The sequence below is a fragment of the Ischnura elegans genome, chromosome 8, assembly GCF_921293095.1.
Source record: "Ischnura elegans chromosome 8, ioIscEleg1.1, whole genome shotgun sequence".
Taxonomy (NCBI): domain Eukaryota; kingdom Metazoa; phylum Arthropoda; class Insecta; order Odonata; family Coenagrionidae; genus Ischnura; species Ischnura elegans.
Genome location: NC_060253.1, coordinates 22,346,789 through 22,368,411, shown reverse-complemented (window position 1 = coordinate 22,368,411; position 21,623 = coordinate 22,346,789). Strand labels below are relative to the sequence as shown.

Here is a 21,623-nt window from a genome sequence, read left to right as displayed (position 1 = left end):
CATAAATCTTACAAGCTCTGAAAGTCTCCCTTTTCATAGAATTATTTCTTACGAAATTATTATTTTTTTAAATTTTATCTAGTTTTCTTAAAGAGCCAGGATATCGTCAAAATATATTTCTAGGCATGCAATTTCCTAAAATATTCCGCGAGAAGACCCTCGAGAAGACCCTCGATTACTCCTGTAACGGGGGCCCCAATCACCCTGGATCATCCTTGCATGGTATTACCAAGAAGGATTTTCTTACCAATTTACGCCGGCTGTCACATCGTATATTGCAAGGGGAATTATTATTTAATTAATTTACCAAGTAGCCTAGGTTTACGTGGAGCATTTTTCCGATTACCCCAGCCCGTCCCCCGTCCCAACTTGGAGTTCCCTATGTATTTCACAGTACGGCCTACTCTCTGCGATTCTATGTTCTCTACCTTCCCCTCCATACCTTACATCCTTGCCTCTAACGATGTTATCAACATTTTATTACTCGCTCCCTCCAAGCCCTCTGTCTCCTTAGAATCTCATCTAGAAGCTAGTTCTCCTCACCCAACATTTCCATCACTTAGTCGTTCCTCCTCCTCTCCGTCCACTTCACCCACTCCATTCATATCCACACCCACATCTCGAATGCCTCCAGTCTTTTCTGGTCCTCCTCCCAAGAAGTGGATATATTCGTATCATAAAGTGCATTATCCTTTAACACAATGATCATTACATAAGCCTTTTCCCATTCATGAACGAATCATCCGTTTACGAAAATTCTATTCTCGTTTTCCTCTAAAGTGTGCTGCCCAAATAGTTAAAGCTTCATCTGCACAAGTTCAGCACTACCTACATTAATATTTTTCTCATGCTCCTAGCTCACTATGCTTTACAAAACCACATAATCGGTCCTACTATGATTAATCGTCATGCCATGGAAAGGTAATGGTGGAAAACAATGAAATCACAAATGATAATCCCAAGTAGATATATCCGTGATGTCTTACCATGCAGGATGTTCTCCAAATTACGCCAACTGACGCTTCGTACATTAACTGGTGAGGGCAGGTGGTCAGAAATATTCATATCAGAATGTAGATTTAAAATATTTTATTTCCAAAAACAATAAATTACAAAAACTGTAATATTACATTTTTTTCAAAATAATTGTCTGATGTAGACGAGGCAATTGGCGTTCATACACCTTTTTGCATTTGTTCGCCGTCACAATGGCTCGCGTTGAGTGAACCAACATGTGCGCAGCGAATTTCATGTGATGAAGTTCCTCCTGTAAAACTGTAGCTGGGGATCATAGGAGGAACTCTTTAGTGAACAGTGCTATTTAAAAAATAATTTTAGGACAAAGGGATGGACTCCCACAACGAGACGTCCATCGTGCATTACTAGCTACCAATTGCCGTGAAGAATAACATCGAGTATTGCAGCTGACTGCACATGGAAATCCTCCACTTCTGTTAATTAAATGCATGACTTCCCGGCGAAAAAAAATATAATGAAAAAATACAATGAATTTCGCCAAGGGGATTTTTTTTCCTAATTATGGGTCTAATATTAATCAGTCAGTCCGATATTAATGGGACTTCTATAACAATATCGTCAACCAACAAGCATTCATGTGGTCAGCGAAATTAGCGCAAATACCCGTTGCCGTAGAAACGGCAGGAAATGCCACTTAAATTGATTGAGCGACTGATATTGTAAGTGATCGCTCGATGCTCAATCGCTATCTAAACTCATAATACACAACTTCCGAAGGCAATGTGTAACATAAAAACATCATCTATTACATATTAGGATAAAAAATGAATATTATATAAATTGCGTTCAAAAATATTCTTTCCATCTCCTGAGAAATTATTGAATATGATATATTCAAATGACTCAATATGCAAATAGTGGGAAAAGCAGGTAGCATGCAACATCAGTAATTCTCCTTCAAAATTTTGCAATAATATTGTATCGAAATTATTATCCAAAACTTTTAAGTGATGACGGTAAAGAATTTTCCGAGGTATGCATACTATGCAATAAATTACTCTTAAATGATGTTTAAACGCATGGCTACTACATGAAAGCTACATTAATAGTTTCCACGAAGAGAAACTAAATTATTTGCATCAATAATTTCAGTAATCAATCCCAGGATATTCCAGCACCAAAATATCACCTCATTACTGGGATTAATAAAAAGATAGACTTAGATCAGCAGAGAGACGATGTATTGCCGTTTGATTAGACCAAGAGAGGGAGACATGAGCAACGTTGACCAAATCAGGCCTCTTTCGCAAAATTCTTCCGGGTGAAACAAGGCGGTATAATATAAATATATGTATATTACCTTCTGCTCCGGACAGAATTAATTAGCAAGAACTAAAAATATACAACATAAGATGCCTGACCAAACAGTCCAATGTGCGTAAAAATGAGAACTGAACTGAAGATTTACTTTAAAAAGCACCTTCTGAACACGATGGTTTAAACGTTTACTAGAGAGCCCTTCAAGTTTAAAGCTTCTGTTTACAATTCAAAGAAAACTAGCTAATAAATAAAAACATATGGAGGAATAAAATTTCAGGGCTATTTAGTCGCGTCAGTGTTTGTGTGACTAACTCAACCTATGCTGGTCGCTCAAGAAGATCGGCATGAAATAAACACATGTACCACGACCTTTCTTGAGGAAAGCACACCAACATCACCTTGTATTCATATTTCCAAGAAGAGGTTCAGGGTACCCTAATGAAATGCATAGAACAGGAACTTTTATGCAGCCAAAAAAAAAGAAGTTTGATCGTTTTAAGAAAAAGGCAGTAATATTGCCCACGAGTTGAAAAAAAACCTCCGAACGAGAACGATGACTCCGAATCCTTCTTCTGTTGCGTAATGATCAAACTCCATTCTCTCTCTGGAATCGACTCGGGCAGAGTGTTTTCCGATGTATTGGAGGAGACTTTGTTTCTGAGGAGAACAGGATTTAGAAGCACTTCCTGTGCACGATGGATGGGCCGGACTCGTCGTACTCCTGCTTGGAGATCCACATCTGCTGGAAGGTGGACAGCGACGCGAGGATGGAACCTCCGATCCAGACGGAGTACTTGCGCTCTGGGGGTGCGATGATCTTGATCTTCATTGTGGATGGGGCCAGGGCCGTGATCTCCTTCTGCATACGGTCCGCGATGCCCGGGTACATGGTGGTGCCTCCTGAGAGCACCGTGTTGGCGTACAGGTCCTTCCTGATGTCCACGTCGCACTTCATGATCGAATTGTAGGTGGTCTCGTGGATGCCGCAGGATTCCATTCCGAGGAACGAGGGCTGGAACATGGCCTCGGGGCAACGGAAGCGCTCGTTTCCGATGGTGATCACCTGCAGTCGAAGAAAAGAAAGCAATGATCAGCATCGAAAACAACATGATGATCCCGTGTTGGAAACAAATGAAATGGCTGTTGTAAAATGCATATTCCCCCATACGATTAATATATTAACCACTTGAACATGTGTGCTCATTTTGCAATGAAAAATAATAACAATAAACGCTACATAATGTTTTGTGAACTTGAAAACGTTTATGCCTGAAAGTGAAATGAATTCCATTACTATTTTCATAGAGTACCACGGCCTCATTACTCTTCCAATGCGCTCAAGACTTTCCATGCGGTTTGATATTCCTTTTCCCATTTTCAAACCAGTTTTAACACTTTACCACTGATCGTAGAATGCCAAGTTCAAGTCTCTGTTGAAACGGTCGAAGTCCTGTAACTCGTATCTTCGCAGTGTGAAGTGGACAATGGAGAGGAGTTGGACTCCCCGTTTAATGGGTTTCAACCACACGCTAGTGGCTTAGTATTGGGTGAGCTCTACCATCACCTATCCCTACCAACCTTTGGTTTCAATCACTGATTATGAGTACCAGTTTCCACAGGATAACGTGAGTTTCAAGTGGGTATGTACAAGAAATCTAACCAACCTGTTATTCCACCGAACCAATATTGTTATTTCATTCTAAACCATGGAAAAATTAAACTAACAATAAGGAAGCCCGTCCGTGAATAATTTGAAGCAAAATGGACGAAAAAAATATAATTTAATCAATCTTTCTCACTGATTTAAAGCAAAGATTTGTTCGGATAGGTGAGGGTAAGGCTCACCCTAGATTTAGCCACTGGCGAGTGAATTTCGTTCATTCCTGGTGGTGTGGGCGGTTCCCTCCGCAATACGCAAGAGGTATCACCATTATTCTCGGACTTTACATCCTATCTGCATAAATAAAGGAAAGAGATGTTTTCTCTTTAAGTCACAGAAATTTCTTACAGACAGACGTCCTATGGATACATTCTCTTCATTGCCTCAATGATTCGCTCGAAAGTGGAGATGACAGAACAGGTTACGTATGAGTAGCGCTCCCAAGTTTATGCTAATGAGGTAGAAATCAGTGGCGCATGCTACGTAATTGGACCGATTCAGGATATAAAAGGGAATGGATGTGAACAAGTTCTGCATCTTTCGAGAACAAGTTTTACATTAATAGGAGTTGGTGGGAAGCGATGATTTGGAATATAGGCAATGGGCTCGTTCAGTAATTAAACCACTGATAAGAGATTTCAGACTTTCCGAGCGAATGGCTTTCATTGATTCCTTTTAGGTATTACTGGGTTATTTTCACAAAACGTTTTACAAAAATGAAGTTTAGAGCCAATTATCCCAGCGTCCTCCCAATAATGGGTTATCCATCAGTTATGTAGTAAACTCTCTCTTATTTTAGGTCTATTTTGGAAGTAATGCTACCTATTTGAGTTGTTTTCGGTTGTCTTTTTTTTCAATATGACGACTCCGTTGGAAAAAAGGGTCGCATAGTTGGCGCATCGCTTGGAATGTTCTCCGTTTTTCTCTCCAGCGGACTACATCGTCTCCCTGACGGTCGCCCGCAGACCGTGGGAGGAATGGGCAGCCATTGTGGGTCACGCAACTCTTCTCGCGCCATTAACTCCGCGTAACGTCGCCTAACAACGGCGCGGTGAACTCGAGCGCATCCTGGCGGAAGGAGGAGCAAGCAACGGCGGTCAATGGAGCGCCCTCGTTTGAAGGCAACGACTCCCAAGTTAGAGGATCTACAATTATATGAGATGAATGGGAGAGGATCCCTGACAGTCAGTGGCGCAGACAGGGGAGCACAGAAGGCACATGCCCCCCAAGCCAATTAATTTAGGTAGAAAAATATCAACCTTCAATACAAATTTATTCTACTCCAGTATGTTCAAGCAAAACAGCTTCCCGAACACACACTAATTGTGTTATGCCAAGTGCCAAAATGGCATGAATTGTGATTTCTAGAGATAAAAAAGTTCACATTTCCCCAGAAGAAGGATCCAAACCCCTGGCCTCTCTGGTCATCCCCCTCACATGATAATAGGTGGAGTAGAGGAACTGCCATAACTCTAATCGGAGAGAGATACGCAGCTTAAGCGCTTCATGTTTCCTTATTCGAGGGTAGGGTGGGGAGGATCCGAGCCCTCCCTGGATCCCTGGCTTTTGATCGTTTTTCCAAGATTTTGAATGCTTAAGTGTTGTCATTGAGAGATCAACGAAAAAAGTTTGTGCTAATCGATTTCACAAAAACTAAAGGAAGGATTTAAAAATTCACAAAATATGATTCGTATGTCTGTAACATAGTAGTAGTTCATCTTTAAAGTTGAAATCTCGTTCGAATTATACGAACAGAAAAAATATTTTTTAAGTTGCATGATTGTCCATGCATATGAACAGATTGCAATTCTGGAGGTCCCTCTCAAGATGGTCAGATGCGTAATTTCGTGCCTTCCTTGGGGAGGGAGAATCAGCATACCGTAATTAAGAGTTTAGTGCTGTGGTAACGGTTGCAATGGTTATAATTTATTCAAACCCTGCCTAAAAGACTTTGAATCATTTCGAACTCACCTGGCCATCAGGCAATTCGTATGACTTCTCGAGAGAAGATGAGGAAGCAGCAGTGGCCATCTCTTGCTCAAAGTCCAGTGCCACGTAGCACAGCTTCTCCTTGACATCTCTGACAATTTCCCGCTCAGCTGTAGTTGTGAAGCTGTATCCACGTTCCGTGAGGATCTTCATCAAGTAGTCGGTCAGATCACGTCCAGCCAAGTCCAACCTGAGGATGGCGTGCGGAAGGGCATATCCTGTAAGGGTAGAGAAAGAAGGTCTGTCGTCAGAAGAGTTTAACTACTACAGAATTTTCCACGAATGAAGTATGTATATGATTTGAAAGCTATTCGCGTGCTTTCTGCAGGGAAAAACTAGCACAGCACGGCTTGTAAGGTTAAAAAAAACCCTTTCGGCGTCTACTCCGCAATACGACTGCCGAGGCTCCATTATTCGATGTAATTGCAATAAATAATGCACGTAAATAACCAACGATGGACTTCATTGGCATTATTCACTCAATTATTCAACCCGAAAGTAGGTTTGGACAGTTGAGGGCAGTAGCGCAGCGAAGGGGGTAAAATTTTGGGGGATAAATACCCCGAAACCCACACAAATTTTAAAATTTAATCCATTTTACTTAATTGGATAAATATTACTTATATGATAGAGTAAGGATAAATAAAATATCCCTTTGATAGCCGTAAAACTCACAATTTTGAACCATTTATCGTAAAAATTTTATAGGGACGAGCACCTGCATCACCAGTATTCCACACCCCCCAGTATTAGTTGCGCCTAACAACCCCACCCCCCCCCCCTCGCCTTATTTCCTAGCAGCGCGCCTGGGTGAGGGGACGAAAGTTTGGGTTGATTTCTCTTAAGTGCCGGAGACGATAGAAGTGAGATTTATCTACATATTCCTGGCTTTACAGAAGAAACACCAAGAATGAAGTTCGCCCTGAAAAATAATATTTTTTCATAGCTAACTTCATCCTGGATGTTTATTTATTTACACTCGTTCGCGTGACTGCGTACAAAGTCACTTGTTTCATGCAGTGCTTTAGAAAAGAGTATTGTTCGCAGTAGTATCAGTTTTTCTGGTGTCAAGGCATCACAAATTGTTGATACATCGCGCTTAGTGTCGTTGGAAACTGAAAAACTATAAACACTGGATACTACCAATGTTCTAATGCACTCGATGTCCAAGGACCTAGTAGACAGTATTCAACGCAGCATCAAGGATACTTAAATGAGTGGGATCTTTGCAATGTAACCTTACCTTCATAGATAGGAACTGTGTGTGAGACGCCATCTCCAGAATCCAGGACAATACCGGTGGTCCTTCCTGATGCGTACAGGGACAGGACTGCTTGAATGGCCACGTACATGGCTGGGGTGTTGAAGGTCTCGAACATGATCTGGTAATAATAAGATAAAAGAAAATAAATACTAGTGCCAGAATGCCGTCATATTTGCTGGACGCATCATTCCATCGGTTATATTTTTGACGAAAATTCGTTCGTTTTCAAATTTCATCTTTAAATTGTGATGTAATACTGAGTTTTCATTTGCCAAAATTTTCTTACACTTCAAATTTGAAAAAATCCGAGTATTTGCTCAAATGTGATTATTTTATTTTTGAGGTGCAACTACTCTATACCCCAAAAATTTGAAGATTATTGCCTCAAGTTTTTTTAAACCAGTAATTCGTCACGAAAAATGACAAAACACGAACGGTAGAGACAGCGTGATGCATTCTATTAATTGCATAATAATTTAATGCGGTCAAAGACGAAAGTAGCATATTTTACCCCATTAACATGCTTGAGTTACTGCAAAAATTGTCAAGTTAAGCTCATGAGGCTTGGAAGCTGAAAAGCCATATTCACAACAAACTTTATTTGAGGTAACTTTAGTGAAAACACAAAAAAAAAGCCTTTTGGTCCTCAAATACCGAAAGTGACTTGATTAATCATTGTATATGAAAGTCAGAAATATATCAATAAATAAGCATGTGCATGGATTATTCTAGAAATATCAGCAAAATAGTCAGCAGTGTATTTTAAAGAAGTCACCGCAAGTCACTTTAAGTGCAAAAATTATTCGGATGTCACTAAAATGCTTTGAACGGGATTCGAAACAAGGTTGAGCCAAATGATTTTTCCTCCGGGGAGCTCACGCACTGTCAGTAGGAAAGGTGATATTTTTGCCCATCAATGAATTTATTTGATAGACGTTTCGCTCTTACCTGCGTCATCTTCTCCCGGTTGGCCTTGGGGTTGAGGGGGGCCTCCGTGAGCAGCACCGGGTGCTCCTCGGGTGCCACTCGCAGTTCGTTGTAGAAGGTGTGGTGCCAAATCTTCTCCATGTCATCCCAGTTGGTGACAATGCCGTGCTCGATGGGGTACTTGACCGTCAGGATTCCTCTCTTCGACTGCGCCTCGTCGCCAACGTAGCTGTCCTTCTGACCCATGCCAACCATTATGCCCTGCGGACAACCGTCACTGTTAGCATCTACTTCACGTAATTATTTAATATGATTTATCAGATTCATTCCGGCTCGGTCAGTCATCTTTTTGAGATATTAATCGTTGAAATCGGGACATTTTTGGGATTCATACAAGAAAACTTTATCAACTTCTTCTGTATCTCAAATTCGGTAATTTTTGCATCAATATTTTCTCCGATGTGTATTTTTTTATATTCTAAACCGAGGTAATGGTTTACAAATGTCAATTCTATACAGCATACTGTAAGGACCTCTTAACCCATGTCCGACCCCACATTTATGAAACGGACCAAACGGGACCCGGTACAATACTTTTGTAGGATAATACCTTCAATTTCAAACGAGTTGGACTAAATTTGAAATAAAATAAGAAATAAGAAAGCATAAACTCCGTTGCGAATTATCATTCGTATTAAAAAATGCGTATGTCGAAATTGCTTTAAACTATATAGCACTTCTCAAAACAAATGTGTGCCTTAGCGTGTTTCAAAGGATTCGAACGCCCAAAAAGAGTAACCGGTGTTTTTATAAGAGCCAAATCGAATGACCATTACTCTGGGGATATAGTGGAACGGGTACTATTTGATCAAACGTCCCAAAATATAGGTCAGGGATTCAAAGGGAATATTTTCTTCATCCACGTATGCTCACCTGGTATCGGGGACGGCCCACGATGGACGGGAACACGGCCCTTGGGGCGTCGTCGCCGGCGAAACCAGCTTTGCACATTCCGGAGCCATTGTCCACGACGAGTGCGGCAACATCTTCGTCACACATGATGAAGTCTTTCTTTTTCTTCTTCTTAAGACGAGAATCGAATCGTAATCTCCTCCTGAAAGAAATAATATCCCGATTAGAACAAAATATAATTTATACTAATTTTTGAACACTATAAAATAATGTAGAACTAATCTAAGATGTATTATCCATGTGGTATAATTTTCAACTGAAAATATTTAGCCAAATAATGATTTTAAGAAATTCGAGAAATAATTATAGGTTTTAAGGCCTTTGTCGATTGCTGCCTTCGCAAAACGAGTTGACCAGACACCGTTGCATCTTAAAGCGTTTAGGAATTAAGTATGACTAGATACGTGCAAATAATTCGAAGTGAGCTCGTTGAATATCTGTACGGAAATGCCATTAATAGACATTATTTGTAACAACAAGCACTGTCTAATGTGTCAACCTTTACCCTGTAGGGTTTTTGAAATGTGTAACAAACGTTATTTTGTACAATCCACACACTTTGTAGACCGACCGTTGTATCAAGAATGATTTCTAATTCTAATGATACATTATGTCGAAACAACAGTAGGTAAAAGTTTGGAACGTCGAAACGGTGTTTTCTTCCGTGTTTTAAATGAGATGAATTATTATTAATATTATTTCATTTTTTGTTCGCTAATAATTCTTACGATTGAGTGATGTACGATTCCGTCACTACTCGATTAAGTGGTAAAAATACGAAATTCAACAACTCACCAAACCTTCAGCAAGAGAGCTTTAAACATTGCCACCGCGTATTTAAGCACTCCCTATCGTCGACACTTCATTTCATCGTCCACTTCCAGCAAACGTGACCACGGAGGTAGTATTTAGTGACTCACTCTATACGATTTTCGCCCTTGATAAACCTTATGCCACCTCCTGGTGGTATGCGAGAGAATTTTACTCTCCTCTCTCTACGCTTTACCTAATCGCGTCATTGACAATACTGGCGGGGTAAATGTATGAATATCATGATGGATCATCCTCCAGTCGACCACTGAATGAGCAAGCTGTCAGTCACCGAACATTTGAATTGGTCTAAAAAAACTCGCCTCTCGCGTGGCCTACATCGGAGCGATCATAATTTCATGGATATATAAGCGATTTCTGGGACTTCTAGCGAAAATTTTATCTGGGTGGAGAAAAACATTGTCTCGAACTATAAACCCTTGATTTTTCTTGTCGCTGAATGCTCTGGATAACTCATTACGACGAATTTTTTTGCCTGTATTTGCCCATAGAATCGGGCAACAGCGCAAAATCGCGGCCGATCAGAGGGCTCAGAGTTTCTGTCGTTTAAAAATGGCGCGTTTTCGATCTAACCATCTTCAGTAATTTTGTTTTCTACTCGTATCAGCTAGAAACCAAAAATGGGATCGGAGGAAGAGAAAGAAACCTAAAGGCCTGGGCGCGATAATGTTCCCTAGGCCTTTATAAAGCACTTACTCACTACTATGACCTTATTGTTCCCACCATCCACCCAAAATCACGATAAGTCGGACATTCATAATGCCAATCATCCGATATGGCATATTTTTTTGGCTGAGTTTAAGTTGAAAAAACTAATTTTTTTTCTTGATATACAGGAAAAAATGCAATGCCTGATGTTAAACATATTTAGGTATTAACAACGATTACGAAGCCATGTATGCTTTCTCAGTTATTTCAAATCGATGCAGATTCGTGTTACCGACTTCCATGGGCGAGGTTAGAGTTTTATATTGGGTGGCCAGCAATCATCCCGAAGGTTTTGGGGCTATTGAATACCCCATTGAAATGGGGGAAGTCCCCGGGGCTGTCCCTTGGAACATTTGTGTAAATTAGCCTCTGAAAATAGAATTTCAAGGACTACCCATGACAAATTATTTTTTAGCATTCTTACATGTTTCGTACTTTTTCGGACGAATAACCATTTGATTCGGGGGGCAAGCCCTCCATGGTCCCCCAAAACTCTATTTTTGACCAACACTTTGACTTTACACCGACTTTTGTAAGACTCCCACCCCCTTTAAAACGGTATTTATCTCCTCTTCAACGAAGCGACGAAGATCTCATTATTAGAGAGCTTTATTAGCGCGGTTGGGTTCCGCGTAATGCAGGATATGCTCGCCTCAAATTGGCCTGAAGTCAGTGAACCGACCAGAAGCGGGGTCCACCGCGTCGCAAGCCTTTGAAGCAATTAATTCGCAAAATCGCTCTCCGCTTCCGTGGGACTCGTTGGACGCATGAAAACTTATTTTAAAAACATTGTTCACTCATTTGATTCCTTTCTGCCAGACAGGTTGCCATGGTTCCCAGTTTTTATCCCAAAACACAATGTAAGCATTTTCAAATGTTTATCGCTAATATTTCATTCATATATTTTAAGTAGGTTTTTGAGATTTTTTTACATATCGAATGCGCATTTTGAGTTTTTTTCGAATGTATAATAAACATATTTTTGTGCAAACAGCTTTTAAAGAAAAGAAAAGGAGTTATTTTTCGGTTAAACACTCTTTCGGTTCAAACTTCGATTTTTGATGAAAATTCGAGTTTTCTATATAATTTAAAAATCGATTGCTCGAAATATCGATTGTGATCGACATTTTCCATCACTACTCCACCATAACCTATCCTTATCAACCATTTGGTTAAATCACCGAGATAGAGGGGAACGTGCTAGCAAAAATAATAAAATATAAGCCACACCTTATTGGTTAATCCATCTCGCGCACCTTGTCGGCGTCCCACGTACAAATGCGGTTTTCTACCGAAAGAGGAATCTGAGTCGAGATCAGTAGTTGGCGAGATGGACGTGGGAGGCGCTGCCGACGCCCGTCTCCGGAAATGGCTCGTTGCCGGCCAGGACACGCCCACCTTACTCAAAGAGGGGAACATCTCACACAATCCGTGGAACACATGTTCCACCGAACAATGCAAGATCAAGGTCTATTAAGGCCGTTTTACAAGGGGCACGTAATTGCGCAATCCGATTTCTGTACGAAAGCGCAGTCAAAATTGAGTCGCGTTAAGCAGTGAATTGCGAGAACACATGCGAGAAAGCATGGAGCCTGTATTAATTTCAGTCGCGCAATTTCACATTATGACGAAAAATTGATGTAATTATTGCCTGCGTAATTGCATGCCTCGTATAAAACGGCCTTAAGGAGTGATAGGGTAGGCTAGGGAGAAATTCTACGATTCTCGTACTCACTGTCTTTTGAAGCAAAATTGGAGGGAGTTTTATGAAATAGAATATTTTGCAAATCGGAAATTCCTGCGTGTGTGTCAGATAATAGCTTCTACACTTCAATTACGTATCCAAAACCAGGCATTTCTAACGTTTAACTCCTTGAGGTCTACAAATGGTAACATTTTTTACCACTAGAAAACTGTGAACTCTAATTTGGATCAACAATTCGAATATTCAGCGTTTATGATTGTTTCAGTGGGCATGAGGTACATTATTGGGTCATAACGAGCGCATCAAGTGCGATATATCTCTTTTGAGAAATGAATCAAAATAAGATAACAAAAAAACACTAGAGTGACATCAAATTTTACTTTCTGCGATTTTAAAACGTCGGCACACGCGGTAATTAAAAATTTAAAGCAAATAATTGATTACAAATGACTCGATTAATTCATCTGAGAAATCCCACAGCCCAAAATATGAGAACAAAGATATATTTATTTCAGCTAGAGAATTGATAGAAAAGCTACAGGTGACACTCATAATAGAGCGAATTTTCAAGGAGCAATCGTGCTGGCACCTTGAGTGGGAGGGAGGTTGAGGGACTTTTTTGGTCTCGCTCGCAGGACGAAAGCTCCCGTCTCGGAGACGTCGAATCAACCTACGACTCGAAACACCGAGTTAGGAAACGCAAACTTTCCGAGGTTCAGTTCCACCAGTCCACCATATGCGGAGGAAAGCAGTGACTCTTCTCCTCTCCTCCTCAGAACATATGCACTCCTCAGAACGATACCAAAGTGACGGGCCGCACTATCGCGTAGAAATGTCAAGGAAAAGTTGGTCACTAGAAAAAGGCTTACTCTTGACTGGCATGGGGTGCAAATACATGCTACTCATGAGTTGACTTGTTGGGGCAACCATTGGGCACTGCATAATTTGCTCTTTTCTTCGCTCGGGGCACAAACGAAGTATTGGTAACGCCATAAATACTGTATTGCCGATGTGGGATGCGTAATTTGTGATGAATTTTGCATACACACTATTCGCGACGGATAGTGTGTCAGAGTGACATTATTATTATTATTATATATTGGATAGTATCTACTGTATCGGCGGTCCGCTCTGGGTGCATTCTTTTCGGATTAGAATTCTTTCCCTTGGATTTATCGACTTTAAACTTTTAAGAGACATGCTCAGTTATTTTCTCGTTGGTCAGGAGCTTACGAAAATAAATGAATTATTGTTATTATTACTCCGTAATTGGCTTGAGGCGGTAGTTGTAAAGATATCAGCCGTTAGCAGAACAGAAAAAAAAGAAAAGGCATTGTGTGTAATGAGTCTTAATTCTAGCCTAGATTTTAGTCTTAGTCTAGCATTTATTAAAGTTCGGAAAAAAATGAATGCCTATGCATATCCGTTCGGCGAAATATATCTCTTAATTTATCGTTTCTATCGGACCTGGACATGTAGGGGGGATCTAAGGTGATGTCCTCCGTGCCGCTCTTAAAGCTATCTACACTCAATTTCTCAAGAAATCTTAGCGCAGCAATCTAAGCGTAGCCACGGAGTATCTAGCGGTTCCCAGCCTAACCCACGCTGTTCGCCCGGAGCAGTAGGAATGCATGTATACGTAGATATCGCATACTTTTCAAGACCCAGAAAAAATGTAAAAATGCGATCTATCGCCACCGACTTCGCTTTTCTTTTGGTACCGGTTACATCACGAAGCGTTGGGGCACACTTAACTGTGCAAACTGTGCATTTCAAGGTCTGCAAAACCGGCTGTGATTTCACAATTATTTCCTCCCGAGACTTCCCACCCGTCCAAAATCCACGTGCGTACAAGCCTTTTCTGCGAGTGTACGGTGGTAGGAGGGGGGATACGACCCACGCCCCCTTAAGTCGTCTGCCGATGATTATCCTATGTGGGGCGAACCGGGGCCCAACCTACTCTCTCGACGGCAGCGGAATCCGTTTATGGCCAGCAGACGCGACCCGCGAGAAAGACTCGTGCTATAGGAAGGCGGAAATCGTTCGATACGTCGAAATATCGATACGTTCGAAATGCGAGAGCGCGTCGTTGGTCGGCAATCTCCGATTCGAGGGGGGGGGGGGGGTAGGAGGAATAAAGGGGAATATCTCAATATTCTCAAACGATGAGGTGAAAGGTTTTCGTTAAGTACGAGGACTCGTAGGAGGACGAGGTTTTGCCAGTTTTTCGTCTTACAATGGAAGAATTATCCTTCTTCAAAACTTGGTGTTAAAGGTCTTAATCTCAGCGCGGTGATCAAAAGCGAAGACCATACCGCTTCCAGAATACTACTTTATTGTTCGGAAAAGTTTGCTAAGGAAATACTAATGAATACATTGTATAAAAATCCCTAAATTTATCCTGATGAGGAAGTACTAAGAAATGCAAGAGAGAAGACTTAAAAACCTCGGAAAGAAGACAGAATCTTAATCGGTCATTTCGTGAGACATTATGAAGAAAATCGTCGAGGAAAAGTAGATGGCAAGAAGACCTCAAAATATACATTGCTTATAAAGAAGGAAGTTAAAGAGAAGAAATATGTCGGTATGAACACGTTAGGATAATTCATAGGAGAATTAAGTGTAGAGCTGTGTGAAACCATGCTTAACAGTGATGTCTATGTATGTACTAAGTCCTATTCTTCCCCAAATTAAAGTTAAAAAATAAAATTTCCATCCAAAAGAATAGTAAATAAACAAATGCTACCGTCAGAATAAGGAAGACAGAACAATTAGACCTATTACGCGATCTCGTATGTTGAACGCAATAATGTCTCTTGGTTATAATTAGTCTGAAGGTTGCCATAGTACTGCCAAAGTTTAAGTGGAAGCTTTAAGATCACCCAGTGCGGAAAGTCAAGAATTCATTTTCGTGGTATAGGCAGTGTATGGGTGGGAAAGAGGAATCGCTTAAAAAGTCGATGAGCTGGAAAGGCGAGAGCACGTCCCTGGTCTCCGGTTAGGGATTTGAAAAAAATAGTGAAAACTATTTCGATCGTTTCAGTCGCTTCGTCGAAAGACTTTCGCAAAAGAGTGGGAAGCGGAGTCGCGAGTTTCTAAATTTTTTCACTTCTCACATACTATCCCTCTTCAAAACTTGAAGTGAAGGTCCGTCCACTTTGAAATCATTCCCTTTATGTATAAACGCATTTGATGACAGCTGTCAAGTTTCTCCGCCTAGAGATTCCACCAAGAAACGAAGGGAATGTCATTTTCACTGCTAATCCAAAACATTCACCGCTAAGACTACTTGATCCACAAATTTTTGCGAAAATTGCACTTTCCATGTTATTTTCAGGAAAACAACTTGAAAATATTTTTGTTGATGACTAGCGCCTTTGAGGCTAAGAATGATATGCAAAATTTTTGGTGAACGTTTCGATACACATTTATGAAGATATAAAAATCATATGAAAACTTTGGCTAAAAAAATTTCATACCATTCTTAGACCTGTACCCCGAGACACAAATGAGCAATAAAAATTTAGGTCAAGAGAAAGAAAAAAGAAATCGAAATATATTTAAGGGATAGTTACGGGAAATCGTTTTTCCCCCTAACGATAAAAGACTTAATATGTTTGTCTTAATTTGTTTGAGCGTTTACTTTTAATTCGTAAAGGACTGGTGTCATAACACCTTCTGCCATAGGCCTTTTTAAGCGGCTTGTGGGATAGTATGTACGTGATGAGGTTAACTTTTTACATTTTAAATACAGGTGATTTTCAGTATCAGGGATCCACTAAAAATCATGCCGGTATCATGGTTATGGCGTGAGATTTGAAAAAAAATATTACTTCAATAAAGCAAACCGTATTCTGTCTTTTTTTCACGACGTATTACCACTTCATACCGTATGCAATCCTAATGCGTGTTCTAACATCCCCTGCCACACGCCTTTTTAAGGAAGCTTGAGGGATAACGTGTAGATGCAGAAGACAGGGCGAGCGAAAGCGCTGCGTGTTATACTAAAGAAAAGTTAGCCAAATGAATGCTCAACTTTCAACGCGTTCGAAGGCGGGGGTGGGACCCCTGGTGCGTGGTGGAAGGGAGGCGGGGTCCGCTGATACGATAGTGAGTGAGTGAGCAGAAGACGAGAAGCCCGGGAGCCTTGTATGGCTTCCCTCCAAGCCCCGCCCCCCTCATATGGCAGCCTGCTCGGCTTTGGAGACCTTGGAAAGCAGTCGGAAGAGAGAAGAGTGGGGTTTTAAATCGTATTCCCCCTCCTTTTATACCGTAAGTGGGCCAGAGAGGAGGAAAACGGCTCTTTGAGACGCCTCTCGAAAGGCGTGGGGGAGTAGGAAAGGAGGAGTACCCATCACGTATGGGATATATTAAATGAAAAAGCATAGATGTTCGCGTGGAGATAAATTTAGAAACTCATCGCCCGAATTGTGTGACGCGGAAAAATTTCGTTCGCTGGGCAATGGACGAATTGACATCGAGTCGAAAATGACCGCGCGACGAAAAGAGAAACAAATGATACGGGCTTTAAATGTATGATCGAAAACACCAGTAATGTTTTTTCTTTATTAGCAATTTGGAATCTGCCAAATCATCAACAATTCTATAAACAATCATTCCCAAAGACGCAAAAAATGCTACAAATATGACCACAAAGAAAGTATGAAAACAATACTTCGCCGGTGAACAAATAAAATAATTTTTTAATGTTTCCTGATGCCCCATCAATGATTTTTCCTAATGTAAATATTTCTCGGGGTAATATGGTATATTTACTGAGTTTCTTAGGCTTAAATAAGGCTAACTACTTCATTGAACTCAATTTGACCCTAGGATGTTTAGTACCTCTGGTAGGCACGAATCTAAGAGCAAAACATTGCTATAAGTTAACATAAGCCTTTATTTGTTGCGATCCATCTCATGAAAGTACCATCACTTTTACAAGTTTTCAATTCCTGCAGTATTTTCTGTAGTACGACAGTTTCGGGGACATTCCAACTCCGGTCTTAAAGTCCAAAATACAAATTGAGACAACGCGGCATTAACCCGAAAAACGATTATCAATTTAATAACCGCGGAAGCCTCCGTGCCAAGGTACACTGTTATTACCAAGGTAATAATAACCCTCCCTCTCATGATAAAGACGGTGTACATAGTTGAAACTCAGGTCGGTTAAGAAATAAAATCAGTGGAAATAAAACAACAATTTTATCTTAATCATGATATCGATTCTCGATTTCGTCAAGGTATCGCCTATGGCGTTAAATTCAATTCCCTTGATGCATGCCCACTTGGCACAGATATCGGCGCGTGATGCGTTTCCAGGCAACTGCCAGTAACCGCGCCGCGTAATGTCGGCCTCCGCGCGTATCAGCCAACGCCCCCTTCTCCCTTCCTACAATCCAACGCGCTCTCGCGCGAGCGTTACCATATATGGAAGCGAAACGAGTTGGTCGACAAGAAAGTCTTTTTCGTGAGGGCGGTGGGGACGGGGAGGTAGAAGGGCATTCTGGGAAAAAAGTGCACTCACACCAGGGCGATCGAATATGGAAGAGGGGAATAAGGACAGCTTATAGCGTTCGTGGGAGACCGCACCACAGCCGGCAAATCACATAAGTTACGTGGCGACTTCAACGCCTGAAACGGCGGCGCTGAACACTACAGAGGATGGCAGAGAACATCACTTCAAATTCATAACCATTAGACCTTGAGTCTAGAGTAGTGACGTAAACAATTGGAGCATAAGCGGTGACGTCATTATCCTGGATCAAAAATGTCAATGCGTTATATTTATACCACAAAATAAAATTGTTTCCCTCAGGAATCTCAAACAACATTCTATTATAATTTTTAAGTATCATTTTCATTGCATAAAGAAAACGTCTTTTATTATTTTTTAAATTTTAGGGCTGCACCTTTTGAGAAAGACGGCAGGTATTGGCTTGTGCTCTGACACTTCCCTTACATATGTTAAAATAATAGCAAATTTTAGGTCTAGAGGCCCAAAAACATTTCGCGAGTGAGAAATTGTGTATGGAAAGTTTTGCGTATGTCATATTTTAAGTGACCAAAAGTCTGAGAGATCATAAGTTATTATGTGAGTAAAAATACATACAATTGGCGATGCAATAGTAAATCTGACACTGGAGAAACTTTCAAGTCGAAAGCTACTTTACAATATGAAATACATAACGTCATCCATCATCTACATAATCAGAGAGATTGAAATGCGGGTGTGTTAGACCATGATTCATCAGTATAGGCTTAATGCTAACAGTATTGAATTAACAATGTTCATCAATACTGGAATAAACAAATCATTTTCATTTCAAATAGCCCTGATGAAGGTATAAAAATATACCGCAACTTTGGCAAACATTTTATTTTAATTCTAAAGACCTGCACTCCAAAAAAGTAATTAGCGTTAAAAATTGAGGTGAAGAGAAAGAAAAAAGGAACCCAATATAGACTTCGATTAAAATCAACAGTGTGAGGCGATGTGTTGTGAAACAATGATGTAAAATAAAGCATAATAATATAATAAGGATCTAGTATTATCTCCACTTTAAAGTAGTGATGGATGTAGCGTTGGTTGTGATACTGTATGGAAAGGATATATCGTATCATCATTCTGTATCATTGTCATTATAAATCCTTTACATACAATACAGCAACATACGCTACATCCAACACTACATTAAATTGGACATAATACTACATCCTTATTGCATTATTATGTTATATTTTACATTATTTTGTCCCACAACATATTGCCTCACACCGTTGATACCAATCACCGTATCAGTCTCCTCGATTACTATGTCTATATAAGGTTTTTTCTTTCTCATGTCCCCTACTTTTAAACTTGATAGTGGACATACTCTACGTCCGTAGCATATTCCATTTTGATACGGCGATATTCAAAGTGGAATGTGTTGAGAAAAGGAAAGTCTTAGGGGCTCTTTTTCGTATTAGGCGGGCGAGGCAGGTGCTCTTATGTCTTCGAGTTAAGCCTTAATGACACTTAGAGAGGACCGGCAAACCACTCCCTTCCCTTCGCCGTAGAGCACATTGACACAGTTCCACGCTATGATTCACGGCGCCTTCCCGGCGAACCCTTCTGCGAAATCGAACTTTATCGTCGTTCAGCCGGCAGATTTCCTTCTTGGGTGACTGCAACGCCTCTTACTCGGAATTAGTCTCAGCGACCGTTCATAGTAGTTCACTCCCCACCCTCACAAGGTTTTGCGCGAGAAGCAAAGGCAAAAAGTGACTCACTGTGACCGCCTTCAAGTTCAGCCGGCACCCACGTCGGACGCTGGAGGTCATCGATTCGAACTCCGTCGGGGGCACAAAAGGATTGACTACAGTACATATCCTATCACAGCAGAATCGGCACTATGAACACTACGCAAAATATTTATAGGAGTAACAACAAACCAAGATTTTTCATGACCAATGGTGCTCGTTTATAGGAACTTCCATGCGTTTGTCCGATAATATTTTTGTCGAATCACTGTAGATTGGTGAATACATAAATTATCCCTGATAAAGACATTCAAATTAATTATTAAATCTTGAGAATGCCCATTGCAACATTTCTATGCAATAGCAAATAAAATTCTATGAATGACTTCCCAAAAGAAAGGCAGCAATCGAAGACAATTTTTTCCGGAGAACGTGACCACGTCACCGCCGCTACAAATGAAAGCTGTTTAGAAGATGTTTAGTAATCGGCTTTAAAGAGGAAAATTAGTGATTCTTAGAACTAAAAGGAAATTCCATGTGTCGAAGCGATGTATTTACTTCCTCGAAAGGAATGCGTTGGCTCAAAGACCGCGGGACATGTCTATGACGCACGTTGAAGTTCCTCAGGCGGCATAACTCGCCTGTCCACGCCAATTCCCCATTAATGACAAATATTCAATTTAATTAGGTACTAATATATTTTTATTAATTAGGCAAGAAAAAGGTCATATTAAGAGTAAGCTTCCATTTAGATACAAAGCTGAACAGCAATGCCCGAGTGCAGTCGCATTGCCGGGTGAATGGTTTCGTCTCGACTGAGTTAGCAATGAATATGTATTTAACTCCTCAAGTTATGATACGCTTATGTTACGTTATGATAGGCAGAAGACGATATCATGATAATAAATTCGCCCATTTTAATATCAGGTATTCGCTATTTCAAGGATGTAATTTAACTTCAATCCGAGATTTCTCCGACAAGTTTCAGGTTTTAAAAAATCGTGAGGAACATACGTATTTTCTAGTGAACATGCTACTCTACTGGCCATAGTGTACAGGGACTGCGAAGAAGTTTCCTTGAAGAATTGGTTATTTTTGTATCTTCTTGATTAAGTCACATTTAAAATATTAACGGAAGAAATTCGAACTTTCCCTGCCATATAAAGTTTGAAAAATATCGCGATTGCTTAAGACTTGATAATTTTTTCTGACAGTGCAGGAGAGATGTATCCTCTTTTGAACAATTGTGGTACTATTTTCCTCACTCGGGGGACCCGATCATAGTCTCCAACGAACATCACGTAGGCGCAAATTGAGGAATCTTTGTGATCACGTTGCATTTGCTATCCAAAGGCTCCAAGATCGTCCCAGGTTGGTACAATGGGCCAGGCAGTATCTGTATTGTTTGCCGAGTGGGGGAGCGGTTGTATCCCATTCCATGCATCACAAACCGCGAGACCACACGTGCCTAAACATCGGTGCTCCCTCATTTCCTCGATGCTTTGGACACTCACTATAGACACACACGAAACTCCTCGCGAGAACTTCACACCGCTTAAAAAAAAAGACTTACCTCTGCGTCCGGTGGTGCTGGTTGTGCTGCGGAGGGTCTGTTGGTGCTGCGCTGCGTTATTCCTTTGCGGGTGCTGCCTGGTGCGCGGGTGGTGCTTCGAAAGAGTGAGTTGCAACTGATCGAGGGACTGGGGGTTATATCGTCCGTCCCCCGCCCCATTACCTCCCCTCCGTTCCCCTCCCACTTCCTCGTCTCCCTCCGCTGGACTCCCCACCCCCCTTGAACCTCTCCTTCCACTGGAGAGGGGAGGAGAGGATCGGTGTCGGTGACGCGCTCTGCCTCGGGATTGCCCGCGTGGGCAACGCCCCCCTCTCCGCCGTACTTGGCGAGGAAGACTCATTCCGGAGCATTTCCCTGAATTGAATCCCGTATCAAATCCAACGTCATTATCATCGTCACTGATCAATACTTCTAAGATTGGTTCGACGCAGCTCTCCACTCAATTGTC

At 41.0% G+C, this 21,623-nt stretch overlaps 1 protein-coding gene across 1 annotated transcript; it reads right to left on the bottom strand.

Annotated features, from left to right (window-relative positions):
* Positions 1 to 1,074: 1,074 nt before the first annotated feature.
* Positions 1,075 to 21,274, bottom strand: LOC124163247 (actin-5C-like). The gene is made up of 6 exons (XM_046540007.1): positions 21,176 to 21,274; positions 9,072 to 9,252; positions 8,160 to 8,399; positions 7,191 to 7,329; positions 5,930 to 6,165; positions 1,075 to 3,361 (listed from the first exon to the last, which is right to left on the bottom strand). Exons 2-6 carry the CDS (start codon positions 9,195 to 9,197, stop codon positions 2,972 to 2,974), a joined length of 1,131 nt encoding a protein of 376 aa, XP_046395963.1. The 5' UTR covers positions 9,198 to 9,252; positions 21,176 to 21,274; the 3' UTR covers positions 1,075 to 2,971.
* Positions 21,275 to 21,623: the final 349 nt, after the last annotated feature.

Excerpts from the sequence above, each read along its gene's own strand:
- LOC124163247 (XM_046540007.1), bottom strand. The coding sequence starts at position 9,197 with ATGTGTGACGAAGATGTTGCCGCACTCGTCGTGGACAATGGCTCCGGA. Across the intron at positions 7,330-8,159 it reads ACCGGGAGAAGATGACGCAG|ATCATGTTCGAGACCTTCAA; the intron begins GTAAGAGCGAAA and ends TATTATTACCAG. Across the intron at positions 3,362-5,929 it reads ACGAATTGCCTGATGGCCAG|GTGATCACCATCGGAAACGA; the intron begins GTGAGTTCGAAA and ends CTTCGACTGCAG.